The sequence below is a fragment of the Doryrhamphus excisus genome, chromosome 4 (assembly GCF_030265055.1).
Source record: "Doryrhamphus excisus isolate RoL2022-K1 chromosome 4, RoL_Dexc_1.0, whole genome shotgun sequence".
NCBI lineage: Eukaryota > Metazoa > Chordata > Actinopteri > Syngnathiformes > Syngnathidae > Doryrhamphus > Doryrhamphus excisus.
This window is the reverse complement of record NC_080469.1, coordinates 8,588,524-8,605,115: the sequence shown is the minus strand read 5'-3', so window position 1 is coordinate 8,605,115 and position 16,592 is coordinate 8,588,524. Positions and strand designations below refer to the sequence as shown.

At 40.3% G+C, this 16,592-nt stretch overlaps 1 protein-coding gene across 3 annotated transcripts in view; it reads right to left on the bottom strand.

Annotated features, from left to right (window-relative positions):
- The window catches only part of ube2d4 (ubiquitin-conjugating enzyme E2D 4 (putative)), a 62,380-nt gene that overhangs the window by 3,312 nt on the left and 42,476 nt on the right, over positions 1-16,592 (bottom strand). Inside the window, exons 1-4 of one of the 3 annotated variants that reach the window (XM_058069725.1) lie at positions 3,539-3,832; positions 366-429; positions 198-229; positions 35-112 (exon numbers count right to left, since the gene is read on the bottom strand). In XM_058069725.1, the coding sequence (XP_057925708.1) occupies positions 35-112; positions 198-229; positions 366-429; positions 3,539-3,562 (198 nt within the window). In that variant the 5' untranslated portion in view covers positions 3,563-3,832. Of the gene's footprint in view, positions 1-34; positions 113-197; positions 230-365; positions 430-2,973; positions 3,117-3,538; positions 3,833-16,592 lie in introns of those variants that run through there. The other 2 variants (XM_058069724.1, XM_058069726.1) reach the window with 2 other exon arrangements.

Below are 16,592 nucleotides of genomic sequence, written 5' to 3'. Positions count from 1 at the left end.
TAATTCATGAGACAAACATTTGATGGATACTCACTTTTGGTGGTTTGAAGGGATAATCTGTGGGGAAGTGTATGGTGAGGAAAAACACTCCATTCTGATAGGGGCTGTCACTCTATTGACATAAAAAACACAAGGAGTTGTTGTTTGTGCTGCAGAACAGAGATAAGATAAAAAAATATATAACTAATAACACTTACTGGACCCATTATTGTGGCCTGCCAATGAAACACTAAAAAAGACAAACAATGACAATGCTGGATCAGTGTATCTGAAATTCCATGTTTAATCAACTTTACAGGACATATTTTCATTTGATGAGAAAAATATACAGTATGCATACACTTGGAAAACAACTGAATTCTTACAATCATCTCCAACTGGTCCAGCAGAGCACTGTGCAGGTGGGTCCCTCTGCAGGTCTGACAGCTCCTAACGGAACACAATCATATACACACAGCCATCAATGTGCTGTAACTTCGATTGGACATAAAAAGTATTTTAGCCAACCAACAATTATTTATTTCTACATCCTCCATTTATGATAGCTTAGTCTAACAATTATTCATTAAGAAGTTTTCCACTGTGCGTGTAATCGCATCTTGAAGCAATTGCGGCAAAATGGACTGTGTGACTGTGCTGAAACCAGCAGAGACGCTATTTTAACTGGTTTGTGGTCTGAAGAAGACTGGTAGATTTAACTGGACTCTTCTTCTTTGTTGAGGACATGTCACCTTTAATCCAAAAGGCTTCTTCAGTTCTACGTTTGTAAGTGTGGGGTCTTCCTATTTATGTCTCTGATGGGTGTGTTCCCTGGAGGTGGCCACAATGTCAATATTGTGGTTGTTGTGGACTATTGTCATCCTGCACAACAATAGGTTGTTGTACCTGGTGGCAAAACAGCCTGTGAGTGGCCATCCAATAAGAACATTTTGGGGCTGGAGATGTTACAACCTTGTTGAAGCAGACAAAAGGCAATGGCACAAACATCGTCCTCTATTTATGGAAGGCCTTTTTTAGTTCAACGTAAATTGCTTATTTCAAATTGGCGGTCCTCCTTGTCCAGGATTGTACATCAATTGCCTTAAAGGAAGGTCCCTTCTTTTTTAGATGCAAATGAACTGCTGACTCAGGGCCTGAAAAAACTGCTCTCATATGCTGTGACATGCGTTTGTATAAGGGTTTCTTTGTCTCTCCAATGTAGAGGTCATTGCACTCCTCACACCACTGCAATGCATAAACAACATTGCCGAGTTACGTAGCTTCTCAAGATTTTGTCTTTAAATCAGCTGGTGTCTGACAGTCCAAGTAGAGTAAGGTTGTCTCGATTCAAACTTTGATGACTTATAGTAAACAACATCTGCTTTTCAAGGAGACCTATTATGCTAATTGTTCGACCATTTGAGTTGTGGTCTCCTATAGAGCAGCTACACACAACAACCTGCACAGAAGACTTTTTCGATTTTGCAGAATCTGCACCTATTCCAACTGTATTTCCTTGGATTTGTGCTTCTCAGCAAAATGGTCTGTTTTGATTTATTCCACACACGGCTCGCCTCCAGGCACGCCCGCTCCGCCCAAAGTGCTTCCCAACTGCAAAAAACTTCCTAAAATAGTGGGTATTGGAGTTGATAATAAACGAATAAAGCCTTTAGAGAGCTAATTGTGATGTGTTTCGGAGCTACTGGCAGCTCAAGAGCTCCTGACTGGAGACCCAGACTTATCGTGTATGACCGTGTATTACCGTTTGTGCGGTGGAGCTCAGGAAAAGCCAGACGTGTACCAACCTCGCCTAGTTTTTGGTAATGTTTATAACTATTTAAAAAGAATTATATTAATACAAATCTGAATTTGAGATCATCCCATGCAGTGTGAAGGTAGCCCAAGTTTTGCATGCTAAACCACGCCTATATGCGACCTGACTGTTCAGACTGGAGTAGATCAGATACATATCAGATTTAAATACATATGATATATATGCATAAGAATGAGGTAGAACACCTTTTACAAAATCGGAATCAAACTGTTCAGATGACAATAAAAGATACAAGTCACATATTAGCAAAAAAGGCAGAATTGACCTGCAGTGTGAATGTATCCTACCGTAATTAAGTGATTGTTATTTTTTCTCAAAGTCAATTAAGTAAATTTAGTCAAATGTCTCTAATCAAAAGCAAAATAAAAATTGCGAAACTATAACTACCCCTATAGTCACCCTTTACATTCATATTACCCAATATAGTAGACACAATAAATTAGCCATTAAGACAAAATAATACTTGTGCAGGTGTTTGTTGTCATAAATGTACTTCCTAGGGGGAGCTGAATGCCAGCTAGACAGGAAGTGAGGTTGGGTGTTGAGAGTTCAGTTACAGCTTGCTTGATCAAGTCTGGTGTATGTGTCTCAATGAACATTCCAGGAACATTACTGACTCCTTGTAATCGGTATAGAATAGTGACTGCAGTCTTAACTGAGAGGTTTTGCTTGACATGCTGTGTATGCATTAATTACGCCAATAATTTTAACATACTAAATGATATAAATGAATTACCACCATTAGCGCTCTATTTCTGCCGGCTCTAGTTTTGACAAGTAAAAGGCTGTATTTAACCACAAAACAGCGTCGCAAGGGACGACTGTACCTCATTGAGACTCCTTACATTGAATGCAGAGTATATCTGTCTGACTGCATGCAAAAACAAATACATTGTTAAACCAATACCTCCGACTGTGAGCATTACACATTTTTTGTTGCTATTGGCGTTAGATTGCACAGAGGTACCTCATTGAATGTCAGGTGAGTGTATAGTATACAATTGCACTATGTAAAGCTTTCTCCATTTTACTTTGAGTATGCAAATACAAATAGAGACCTATTTTGAAGAGTTGAACTTTTGATTTTAGCAGATTTGTATATGCATGCTGTCTGCAACACTATTCAAAAGAACTATCCAGAGGTATAAAAATATACACACCTTGGCCAACCGCACTGCCCCATTTGCCAGCCCATAAATGGAAAGAGCCACACTGGGGTTCAATTTTGGCAACCAGCTAGCAGCTGTCATTCAAACACACCACTTGCCTTACTCGTGAGCCCAGCATTGATAATGTGGACGACTAAGGCGTAACACAATAAAAGTCACATTCTAACACAATGACCAAAACACACAATTGCATTAGCCGATGCTAGCCGGTGCAGCTCTGTTGGACGATTGAGAGAAATATTAAGAGACCATAACTGGAATAGTACCTAACCGTTTTAACACTTACCCCAAAACAAAAAACAAAATATACTAGTTGCGGCTAGTTTTTGTCAGTTACTGTTACTGTGGCAACGCACAAACCAGGCCATCACTGGTTAAGTTTACGCTTGCCTTTGTTTGTGTCTTAAGGTGAGTGCCGTTATAAAAAAAAACAAAAACAAAAGGAGGACAAGGAAAGAAGTCGTTCGGCATACATCAACAAACAAACACTGATATTTACCGAACTCGTAAGGGGTCTTAAAAGGGTTTCAAAAGGTTGAAAGAAATAAACACTCACCTTCTGGATTCTTTTCAACGCCATTGCCCCAATGGCTGTGCTATGTAGCCTGTCAGCTAACCGTTAGATATGAACATATACAGTTTGGGTTCGGTGGTCGCCTATTTCCCAAATTACACCTTACAACAAGATGCGGCAAATCAGGCTTAACTTATAATAACTTTGGTGTTTTGTCCTCTGGAACAACCTAAGCATCAAAACATTGAAAAATCGTCGTTTTGTTTTTTGCTAGTCACAGAATTGACGAGGTGTTTGCTGGTACCTCTGCTACCATTCTAGCCCTCTTGCAGCCAGCAAGACACCAGACAAATATCGCGAGAGTTGACTTGAGCCTCCTTGGTTCATATGAGTTTAGTTTATCGTTTTTTCATGATTATTTATCAGATCGTACATTATTGGATGAAATCACAAAAATGTTGTTTCAATATATAACAGCTTTTAATAATAAATTACTTTCACATATAAATATTCGTTGCCACTATGCAGCTCCTTCCCAGTCCCATTTAAATATTCGACACAATATTGTCGATTTTGGAGACCTGGGCTGAAAGTAACATTTGAATAATTTTGTGTAATAAATAAATAAACCCTCGTGACCCTCGTGAGGAAAAAGCGGTAGAAAATGAATGAATGAATGAATGAAATAAACCACGCTACAACTATTACTCTTATTCCACTTCTGTGTGTAGCCAAGCAACCACAAGATGTCACTATTTGAACAGAACACTGAAATTGAGGCAAACCAGGGCTAGAATAAACAAACTTAGTAGCGCTAGATACTTTTGTGTTCAGTCTCATGTATTTGAGGTCAAAATTGCACCACAATACCACACCATTGCGCCATGAAGTCAAGTATGTTTTTAGTCCGTGTATTTAAGAGGCAGCCAAAGACTATGGAGTGGCTAATTCAATACTCGATCATTGTTCAGACATATTCATGTGAGTCAGCTGCATGCTCTGGTTTCTGCACAGCCTTGTTTTTGCAAAGACCCATGAGTTTCCTTTATATGTGTTAAACAAGGGTGAAAAAAGAGCTCTCATTATTTTAGTGAGCGTGCATGAATGGGCTACAGTGTTCATTCTTCTTAAATGGCTGATTCAGTGTCAGGTTGAGGATCCTATCGTCAATGTGACACTGAGAGGGTCCATTTTCCTTTGGAAAGCTGAAGATTCCTTCAGATAATATCTTATTGTTTGCTCATCTCTGTGCTCTCAATGACCTGCCTGTCCTAAGGGGCCTTGCTGTAATCAGATTCAGCAGGCAGCAGAGGTAGCACTTTGGCTCCGAAGCATTAGGGGCCCTGTGTTCGAAGTTTTGGAGCAGCTGTTTATCAGTTTTTCAGACACACTTTGCTTGCTCCGAGCCCCACTTTACATTGTCTACGACTCTTATATTATTTGGGCCTTTCAAAGCAGTAAATGTTACTTCGCTTCAGCCCAAGTCGTTTATACTTCACATACAAGGTGTAAATAGTCATAGCAATAAGTGTAATATGTATTTATTTGTAATAGATATAATAAATATCATTTGCCCTTGTGGGGAATTTCCCACCAACACCCAGAACTTGAGTGTTCAGTTACACCACTGGTGGCCCAAGTTCTAAACCGATGTATGAGCCAAGGTGTGAATGTGTCAGGACCAGGACATATGGGTGGGGGTGAGAGCTTAGCCAACCCGTCTCACGATGGATATAGCCCGTAGTGTTGTAATTTGATCCCACGCACTCAGCAGACTTCAGTGATGCGTCTTTTTTGTCACATGGATCGCACTAGTTTCACTGTATAACAGAAAGCTTTTCACGTTTTGAGGCAATTATGTTCCAAGTCGGAGTTGGAGTGTATTCTTCTCTCTTTCCCATGATTGCCATGACAAGGCACACATTCTGTCATTTTCCAAATGAACTTAGATTGGTCTTGTTAATGCCCAAATTATCCAATAAAAGCAGAACCAATTAATTCCGAGCACAAGCCAGGCTCATAGTCCCCAGAGGTGTTCTACCTTGGGTCAGTGTATCAGCTTTCCGAGGGCTCTTTCACAGAACAAAGATCCATTGTTGTTACACACTAAGATATTTGTTCACTCATCGTATCAATGGTCTTGATTTGATTATACACTCAGGGTATATGTGCAAGCAGCCCTCATGTTTGCAGTGAAGTCAGCACTCTACACAATCATATAATTATTGAGCTAAGCAAGGGGGGGAAAAGGTCATTATGTATGAAGCAATCTGTTTCATGGCTCATTTCCGTAGCTGTGATTTGATTTAGCTTGTCTGTGTTAAGGCGCCCTTTGACTAAATATTTCAATATCAGTCCTTAAAATGTCACTCTTCATGTGATTGTGAGTACTTGATAATAGTAATAATGGAGCCATTATTTAAGTGAACTAAAAGTTCATTAGGAAACCATTAGGTAAACACTGAAAATTAAAAATGCTGTAATCACATAAATGCTGCAAGTCTATAAAAGCCAAGAGTTCAATTTTCTGTGTGTTTTTTATGCGGGTACCCTGGTTTCCTTCCATCTATCCATCCATCCATTTTCTGTGCCGCTTATCTTCATTAAGGTCACGAGGGTATGCTGGAGCCTATCCCAGCTATCCCAGTGAGTATGAATGCGTGTTTGTGTCCTGTGAGTGGAGGAAACCTGTATAGGAAATGGATGGGTGCATAATCTATATATAATCGAAAAATGTACAAATATTCTTTTCAAATGCTGAACTTTCAGTCACTGCTAAAACATTTTGCCGAACTGCAAACATACAGAATAAATATTCTGTTGTGAAATGTAGAGTAGCAAATCTAGTGGGTTATATAATTATCTGGAAATCTAAACGGAATCTTTCCATAAACATACAAACAAACTGTATCCACGCAGTTACATTTACAGACTATTCTGCACATTAAAGCATAAATGTCCACATGAGGTAGCAATCAGCCAGAAACAATTTGTGGAGAGGGGAGTGTGCTTCTCATAATTTAACACTGGAATCAGTGTGGTAATTTTAGCCTTGGGAGGAATGCAAGATGATTTACACTTCAGTTAAGAGGAAATAGTCACTAAATAGAACCTAATTAAAAACAAGCACTCTAAACTGTTGTAATTGAATGATTTTCTACACACTTAAATCGAAACTAAACAACTCAACATTGTTTTACTGTAGCAGATATAGCATTGAAAAGGAACAGGAATTGAAAAGCTATATAATCCAGTCCCTTTGCCTCTAGTCCTCTCCTGTCAAATGAGCATCATATGGAAAGCAGACAAACCACACATATCAAGTATTCCTTTGTGGTGAAGTAATCCCTAGTGTCTCACTACACAGTGACTGATGGCTTTTTAAAATGTTTAATTGTGCTGTTCATGCAATATTGTGAGTAATCCCCAGGGTCCAGCCACTAGCTGTCTATATAGTGTTGACTCACACATCTCGTGGTTATCAACCATGATCAAATATGCTCCAGCTGTTGCTTTTCCAAAGTCAATTTCAGGTTCTTCTAGTGTGGTGAACTTCCTTGGGAAACAAAAGAGGGATTTCCTGAGAAACAGACTGACTTTAGCAGCACCAACACATGTTATTTAAACAGAAAGTCTCTCTAAATATGAACTCATCATCTACGACACAAGAGGTGCAGACAATGAGGGAGAGAGAGACAGCATTTTTTTTTGGCAGTTCTGAAACATACAGTGAGTCAAGCACTGTCATTTTGTTAACACACGGTGATAGCTGTAAAGCATATGAGCTAGAGCTGAGCTTATTCTTTGAGTGCAAAATCCTTCATGAACTGGGTTGGATGGAACATGCCCATTTCCGTTTGTCAGTATGTTGCCTATACAATGTTTGCGGAAACATGTGTTATTCACCACGTCTCAAACTCAAGGTCCACAGGCCCAATGTGGCCCGCCGGGTCATATTGGGTGGCCCACGGTACTGTTTGTATCATTAAGCTGGGCCCTATCACGCAATAAAGAAGTTCCTATCTCACATGGACACCACTGTACTTTAAAAAAAAATGTGGTTACTTACCTAGTGACCACATTTTATTATATTAATTATATTAATTAAAACATTAATTATGCAACCATTTTTACTAAAGGTGTCCGATTCTGACTATTACTTTAACTGTACATGACTAAAAACTACACCACTTTAAAACTATTACAACCTTAAAGTAAAAAAGGTCATTTTAACTACAACAAAGCATGCTGGGAAATGCATAATGCATAACACGTCTCACAAATTGGGATGTTTTTGTCTTGATATAATATAGTCTTATATCCACAGCATTCTCCCTCTCCCTTTTCCTGGATCATCCAATCAGCAGTCGGGACACATTCATTCCTCAGAGAAAGAAAGAGAGGGAAAGTAGACATTTCGAGCAGGAATGAATGGACACAAACACAAATATGCACATTTTTCTTCAATCCGAAGTTAAAAAAAAAAAAGTCCATCCACTATTGTGAAGTTGTTGTGTTTTTTTTTTAAAGGTGCGTATGTCCACATAAAAATGCAGTCACAAGCTGTCATGCATTTTCTCCAATCTTGATAATCCAACCACAACTGCCTGGTGCACATTATATTGGTATGCAAAGTTGGTATGCTCCAATACAGAATGTAAAAGGTTCTGTATATGGGTTGGCTACTTATCTACTTACTTATCTATTCATCAGGGCTAATGTGACATTTTTCAAAATATATTTTACTTTATTGAGCCAATTTTATGCTTAAAAGTGCTTGCTTTAGGGCAGAAATACGTAAAATGTGTTTAAATATGCATATGTCCTTTAAAACGAGTGGCTCGTATGCAGGCCACACAGCTAGGAGACCCAGATTCGATTCCCTGCTGTGTGGGTTTTCTCCAGGTACTCCGGTTTCCTCCCACATTCCAAAAACATGCTAGGTTAATTGCTGACTCCAAATTGTCCATAGGTATGAATGTGAGTGTGAATGGTTGTTTGTCTATATGTGCCCTGTGATTGGCTGGCGACCAGTCCAGGGGGTACCCTGCCTCTCGCCCGAAGACAGCTGGGATTGGCTCCAGCATGCCCTTGTGAGGATAAGTGGTGGAAAATGGATGGACATTTGTATGGCAGTTACGAATGTCACTTAAAACATTGCCTGCTGAAGGAAAATACTTTACCCTGCTACAGAAAAATATGCTGTTTCTTCTGAAGAAATGTACTGTAAATATTACTTTTCAGTGATTTTGTAGCACTCCGCAACACATTGCAATGCAGAAATTCATGCTAGTGTGCATGTGTGTGTGTGTGTGTGTGTGTGTGTGGACATGTGAGTAAGTTACTGGGTCATGGGGGGGTGCCCATCCTGCTGCACAATAAACAGTTTGTTTCCCATGAGCACCCCTCATGTTCCTGTTGTTAGCTTCATCGCTGCTCACTGGGAAACGTCCTGGCCTCTATTGTCCAAGATGTCAAAGGTCACAGGATGCTCCGAAAGGCCCAAAAGCGGTGGTAAGAGGTTGGATGGAGGCATGATAAAGAGCCCAGCTTCCCCACAGACACATATGCAACACTTAATAAACAAAACATTAAAATTGCTTAATTCTTCTTTTCTCCTGTCACATCAATAAAGAGCTTGATGAAGTTAAAAAAAAAGACAAACTTGCTTGTGTTGAACATCCTGGTTGTCTTTCATGCTTTCTTTTTTTTTGCACCCTTGGAAAACTATAGCCCACAAGCCTTTCCATCCAAATATGTTCAATTCAATCCAAACACCATATCATTATAGTAAAAACAGCCAAGAAAAGAGTAGTTGCATTGTACCCTTTTTACAACAGAAAACCACAGGCTGAGCTCAAACGTAGGTTGACGCTTGCAATGAGCCTTTTAACAAGATCACTTAAAGGAGTCACATAAGTACTATGTTGCAGTGTGAATAAACATATGACAACAGACGTTTATGGAACAGAGACATTATAATCCCACAGTGGAAACTGCATTTGCCTCTCAAAAAGACCAGACTGACTTGCTGTACATGCAGTAAGCCGTGAACTTAACATTTTTTTGCACAATATAAAGGCCTGAACTGAAATATGGGTTGTGCTCGTTTTGGGCCTACAACCTGTCTTCTGCTTCCAGGTGCTGCAGGAGTTGGATGAGAAGACGTGCTTTCCCCCCATAATTTCACAAGGAAGCATTTATCTTTTTTACAGAGCCAAACTGGCGCAATGAACGATATTCCAGATGTTTGTATCATCCTATTACCTCCTACTGCAAAAAGCCATGGTAATTCATTCAATCGTCACATCTGAAGTAGTATACATGTGCATACAAGGCTTGTAGAGCGTTAATAAAAAAAGGTTGTTTTCCTCAAAATATTTAGAAATGTTTGAAAAAAGACGACTATACTCATAATGTGATGAGAAATATGAGGAATTATGACATCACAGCAATAAATCCAACTTTAAGAAATACTGTAGCTCTAAATAAATAATTACCTAGCTGATCATTTTAAGAAATACTGTGCTGTAGGTGGGTGAGCAAATCAAGTGCTTCTTTTCTCCTATGTGTGATGTGTGTAAACATGTGTTGTATCTCCCCACTGCCTCAGACACCTTATGCGCTAGCCGCACCAAATGCTCAGCAAACACTTCATGATGAGAGAAAAAAACATTGATACACCAAATCGAACCAGCCACCCACAGCATCACCACTGCTACAACGCACCCCAAAAGCCCATGAAGATGCCCGCGCCACCAAAAAAATGGTCCTAAAGCCAACGGCAATGAAAGGGTAGAAAGGGCTCACTCCGCCTTCGCCAAAGAAACTGTGTTGACCAACAAACCACTTCGAGCCACAGTTTGTATATCTAAGCCGCTACAATTCTTTAAATGTTTTGTTCAAAGCAGTGATGTTTGAATCATTCATACCTCCAGATGGGCACAAACTACATCCATCCATCCATTTTCTGCACCGCTTATTCTCATTAGGGTCGCAGGCATGCTGGAGCCTATCCCAGCTGTCTTTGGGCGAGAGGCGTGGTACACTCTGGACTGGTCGCCAGCCAATCACAGGGCACATATAGACAAAAAACCATTCACTCACAGGCGATCAGTCCAGGGTGTACCTTCCCTCTCACCAGTAGCAGAGCCAGACATTTTTAATCGGGGTGGCCAAGGTGAGACCATTACTCACATAGGGGTGGCAATAAGTTGATACCTGAAATGTCAAGATGACTAGTGGGGTGGCCAGAGAGTGACCAAGGGTGGTGGTGGCAACCCCGTAACTCCGCCAGAGGTTTACATGCAGGACTCACATGTAGGACACCCGAGTTCGATTACACCCTCAGCCATCTCTGTGTGGTTTTGCATGTTCTCCCTGTGAATGCGTGGGTTTTCTCCGGGTACTCCGGTTTCCTCCCACATTCCAAAAACATGCTAGGTTAATTGGTGACTCCAAATTGTCCATAGGTATGAATGTGAGTGTGAATGGTTGTTTGTCTATATGTGCCCTGTGATTGGCTGGCGACCAGTCCAGGGTGTACCCCGCCTTTCGCCCGAAGACAGCTGGGATAGGCTCCAGCCCCCACGCAAGACTAGTAAGGATAAGCAGTAGAAAATGAATGAATGAATGAATGAATGAATGAATTTCAAGTTTCACACACAAATGCAACTGTCTGAGACCAATCATGTCTGGAAAGCAGCCATATATTAATCAGGTGATATGAATAAATATTTGTTAAAAAGCGCCAGTTGATAAGGGAACAAGTTCATTGCACTTCACATTTGCATCACATTACACTGCTTATACTGACAATACACCAACATTTCAATTCCAGGTTTATCCTTTTCGTGCTATTACAGGTTTTACTGCAAAATTGAGACTGCACTCATAATATTTGTTTTAAAAGTCACAGTATTCTCCTTTTTCAATGAATTAATCAATTAAATAATTGCATTAATTGATCATTCAGCAACATTTTGTCCAACAAATGCTATCACAAAGTGAAATAAAAATCTCCAAAAGTACATTCATTCGTTGTAGATTTACCACTGTAAATGTCGATAGAAGCAGAATACTACAGTACATGTTTATTATTCATTCAGACAATATTTGAGTATTATGATGAGTGAATTTTATTAGCAGGATGTGCCTTAAGTAACAAGAGAAAAGTGGTTGAATTAGTTTTCTGGAAGAGTGTGTTAGTTATTTTATTGTTTGATTAGGTAAAATGCAATAACAAAGGGGCAAAAAGTCAAGTTAACCACCATGCTTAAGTACAGTGCATAAGCAAATGTAACCAGTTACACTACGTGTCAGCACTTTTGTACAGTGGATTTCCATTGTTGCTATCCTTGTATGTATGAGGACTTGTGTCTGATGTAAAATGAGAAGATATGTGCGGTAACGTGAGAGACAATAGGCATAGACTACGACAGTCTTCACCTTTCAACCACAGGCAATTATGTTCATAATGCTGGAAGTTTGAGTTACATGTCATGAATCATCTGCAAGGCCTGACCCTCACCTTGTGTTGCCCTGTCATATCAGGTTAAGATACACGGGCTGAGGGACGTGACAGCTGGAACTGCTTCGAGCTTCTCTGGATAGCTTCGGTTTAGATTGCTGCAGGGAATGAAGAATAGACACGTGTTGCCTCACAGTGATAAAACTGTTCCAGTGAAGGATATCACTACAGTGAAGTGCACCAGGTTGGTTGGGAGACATGGATGTGAGTCGTGGCTTTCCAACAATCATCCTATGCTTTGTGCATGGTGATCTAACAGAACTTCATCTCCAGGAGTGTTTCTAAATCAGCAGGAATGACGTCTGGCTTAAATTGCATTGCAGTCTTGCTTCTCAGTCCTTCTCTCCTTTCTTTACGAACGAATAAATCTGACGGGTGTCAAAAGGGAAAAAAATGGCTTAAAATTCCCCTTTCGCTGTATTAAAGAACCCAGCTGCATGATACCATTTGTTTTCCACACTGCAGCTGCACGGTTGTACTTCACCCCTCAATTTTCAAACTGTAACCTTTTTCTCAAATTTGTCATTCCAGAAGACACCTTGCACTTGTGACACGTGCAGTGTGTGATGCTGGTGCACAAACAATTGCAAGTCAAACAGCAAACACAGCAAAACAAACACAAATAGTGACTGTTGCCCAAAGCTAAAGAATGATAATGACGCAAGGAAAAGTGTTGACAGCCCAAACAGGAAGCCTCCACTGCGGAATCATTATGGAGTATTTAGTCAAAAGACATAGCGCAGCTATTTTTTGAACAGATCATCACTCACTCAAGACGTTAGGGAGAGCAAGAGCAGTGTTTATTCACGTTAAGATAACACAAGGAAATGTGGTTCAGCAGGTAAGACGTGTCTTGGAGCAATATTATCTGGGCCATGCCATCTTTCAGCGGATTTTCAGTTCATAGTGTCTGAGAGTATAATAAAATAACGACTGTCCAGAGAGTTAACGACAGCTCCCTTCACTATTGAATGTGCTCATTCAGTATCGGCAGTTGAAGCAGACACAATTCATTACTTCTAACTTAATTATCGAAACTACATTATATCAACAATGCTCTATCGTTTTCTTTTTTTTTTTCCAAAGGCAGTTATGTCCGTTTTTTAAGCGTGTCAGATTTAGATCAGACCTTACGAGAAGAAGAAATTGCAGTAATTTCATCCTCTGCTTTGATAGTTCTATTTGCATTTGGGAACTAATAAACTATTTCATGGAAAAGCTCCACCCCAAACATGATGGCCATGCTGTGCTAAAAAATGTTTAGTGGGCACAAAATACTTTGATATAATTGGGTTCAATTAAATTTTGGTAGGGTTAATGTCATTGCTATTATATACATTGAATTTAACAATTACAAAAATAGCAGTGCACTACAGTGCAATACACACACAAACCTACACATGTCCAAATGCATGTGAAAGTGTAGGTTTGTGCGGTGATTCTATGCTTTTGCAAGCACACACAAACATGATGGCTTTCAGGCCATGTACATTACACTGACAGTATGCGAAATGGACTGTAGAAGGGGGACCAAAACACTAATAATATGTAATCCTTGTGAAAAACAAAAGTCACAGTGAACTTGAAATAACTTTATCATCTGTGGTTTCATGCACACAACCAACAAGGAAGCTAAAAATATGCTAAAGATTTGTGGTGCAAAGTTTCCCAAGGCCGGAGAAAGGAAATAGACAGACAGTTTCTCCCTGACCCCTTTACCCCCCCTCCTGTAACCTCTTAACAACCCCCATGGGAGATCCTGTCTCTATGTGTAAAACAGACAGTCAAAAAGCATCCTGGAAACTTGAGAGCAAGGAAAACAAGAGGACGTGAGGAAGTCCAATAAGCTTGACTGTAGACGGCTCAGTCAGTGGATAATCCTGGGGGCCACACAGACCAGGTGCCAAAGCTAAAGAGCCTAAAAGCTGCATGGTGCAGCAAAGCAGCATGGTCATTGTTGTCTTTGGAGCTTCTTTGAGGCCGGTGGTGTGAAAGCCACCTCTCTTTTTGAGTGTGCGTTCCGGATCCTTCTGTTGACATACAGCGCAGGTGCAAGCACGCTCTGCAAGTGAATCGACTGAAACCCATCAAACACACAAACAAGGGACCATACACACCAAAGCACATCTACAATCTGCTTTAATATCACGGCCACAATCAGCAAGGCAGTGCGGGTTAACACAAGGCCCACTGAGACGAAAACAATGTCTGGATTCTTCTGGCATGAAGATGGCTATGGGAAATGGCAGGGATGCCAGGGTTGATAAGTGACCGAGAGGGGTTCGTGTTACTTCCAGCTGTCTACAGCCGTGAATGCCTCTGTGGAATGTATAGTTCACACGTAATGCAAACCATTTCATTTGGACAACGCTCATAAAAATCTGGCAGAGACACTCAATGAAGTCAACAGACTCACACTTCAACTTGGTTTACATCACGGGAAAGAATCTCCAGTCTTCCGAGGATGCATGCATCCTCAGCTGAGAAAACACAGATGCTTAAAGACTGTGACCTTGCAAAGGGTAACTAAATCCAATAAAACCTGTGTTGCAGAAAATCTGAATGCAGCATCTGGACAGAGTCAGACCCAGGCTTTGTGGACGATTATGGTGCTTTAACAGCCGTACACGTTTAATGGCATTCACATAGGACCTGTTTAGCGCACTGACGGTGCAGTTTTTTTTCCACTGCCCAAATAATTCCCACATTGTATTCTTGTAATTGAAATTCATTCATTCATTTTCTACCGCTTTTTCCTCACGAGGGTTGCGGGGGATGCAAATATCAGGCAAAATTTGCTATAAAGTAGACGGACAACACAGCTAACATATCACAACACAAGTGCTGGAGCCTATCCCAGCTGTCTTCGGGCGAGAGGCGGGGTACACCCCGGACTGGTCGCCAGCCAATCACAGGGCATGTAATTGAAATAAAGATTACAAATCCAACCTGCAAAATGCAAAAATCCAGGCGACATTTTCCAGGAAAAACTAGCACCACACTGCATTAGCGTCACCTCAGGACCAGAGAGGGCATCTTCCTGTTCATTTGAAAAATATAAGTACATGTTCAAGCTAGTGCTCACTCCAAGAGGAGAGTGCTCTTGGCCAGCTTTGAAGTCCCCAGAAAATAATACTCCTTAAAAGCATCCTTTACAATACTAGCAACCGTCAACATGCAATTCAGTGAAGAACCTGATGAATCCTGCTTGGAAACCATGTGACATGTTTTTGATGTCTTCCTTGCCTTAAAATATTGCACTCTTGCATAAGCAATACTAATTGTGACTTGTATTCATGTAATTGTGTATTGTCTACTGGAGTCTGTGAAAGGATGCAGGATCAAGCTCAACAAAGCCAGTCAATCACACGTTTTGAAACAACTTGGATTGAATTTGAAGGGATTTCACACTATTCATATCTTGACCTTGCACAGTGAAGAAAACGCTTTCCTTTCTTGAAATCAAAACATCTGGAAAAGGAATCCTGCAAATGCAACACTATACCAGAAAGGAGTAAAACCTTGCAACTAAGTCCTCTCGGCACAGTTTAGTGTTACAGTTACACCCTTCAGGCAGTAAAAACTGTCATCTAATCATATCCTCACACAATCATGAATGCCATTGTCACTCATGCCAGCCTGAAAAGGGGTCCTTACAGTGGATTAGAACAGATATGGTGTTATTTTTTTGCATGTGAGTTGCATGATTGTGTGAGCAACTCCCATACATGTGGTCATTGGCCAAATATCAGGTAAAATTTGCTATAAAGTAGACAAACAACACAGCTAACATATCACAACACAAGTACTCATATGGCTACTGATACCTGCATTTAAAACTGTGAGCAAAGTGTTTACCCAACAAGCAAGCAGCTTGGCGAGTCCAAACGCTCGACATGGACACACACACAGGAAGTACGCCAAAAGAGTGGCTATCTACGGCTACAGCTTTTCACTGTACCCTACATAGGGTAGATGAGTGGGTTTCAAAGAGTCATATTAACTGGAGTACATCATACAGCATCGGAGTATCTTCAGAATTATTGTGAATGTAGATGTTTGCACCGAGGTAGGAGGCTGCAATTCCTTCGCCAACCGGAGGGGACGTATATTTCCTCTGTGCACAACATACAAAATGTACAACACACGTCAACACACTTGCACACGATTCCTACGAAAAGAAAAACACATAAAAAACGAACTCCTTAAAACTAACTAACTAACTGACAGTAACTTTTACAGGTTGTCTTTAAATTCTGTACATAATATAAGCACATACATTATATACCCTTTATATAATTAACAATTGCTACCACCGACTAGCATACCTCGTCCTCAGCAGTCGAAAAGACAACTGAAGAGGAGCGCGCCAGAAAGGCAGGAAGTGACATCACACGATGTCAAAGTTCACACAACAAAAATAAGTGGAAATAAAATAATTGACTATATTTAAAAAATGCATATAGCGACAAATACATACAAGAAATGAATTATTGGTGAAATAAAGTAAATAAACACATCGGTTACACATGTACATGACTGCAAAGTCACAGAATGACCTGTAAT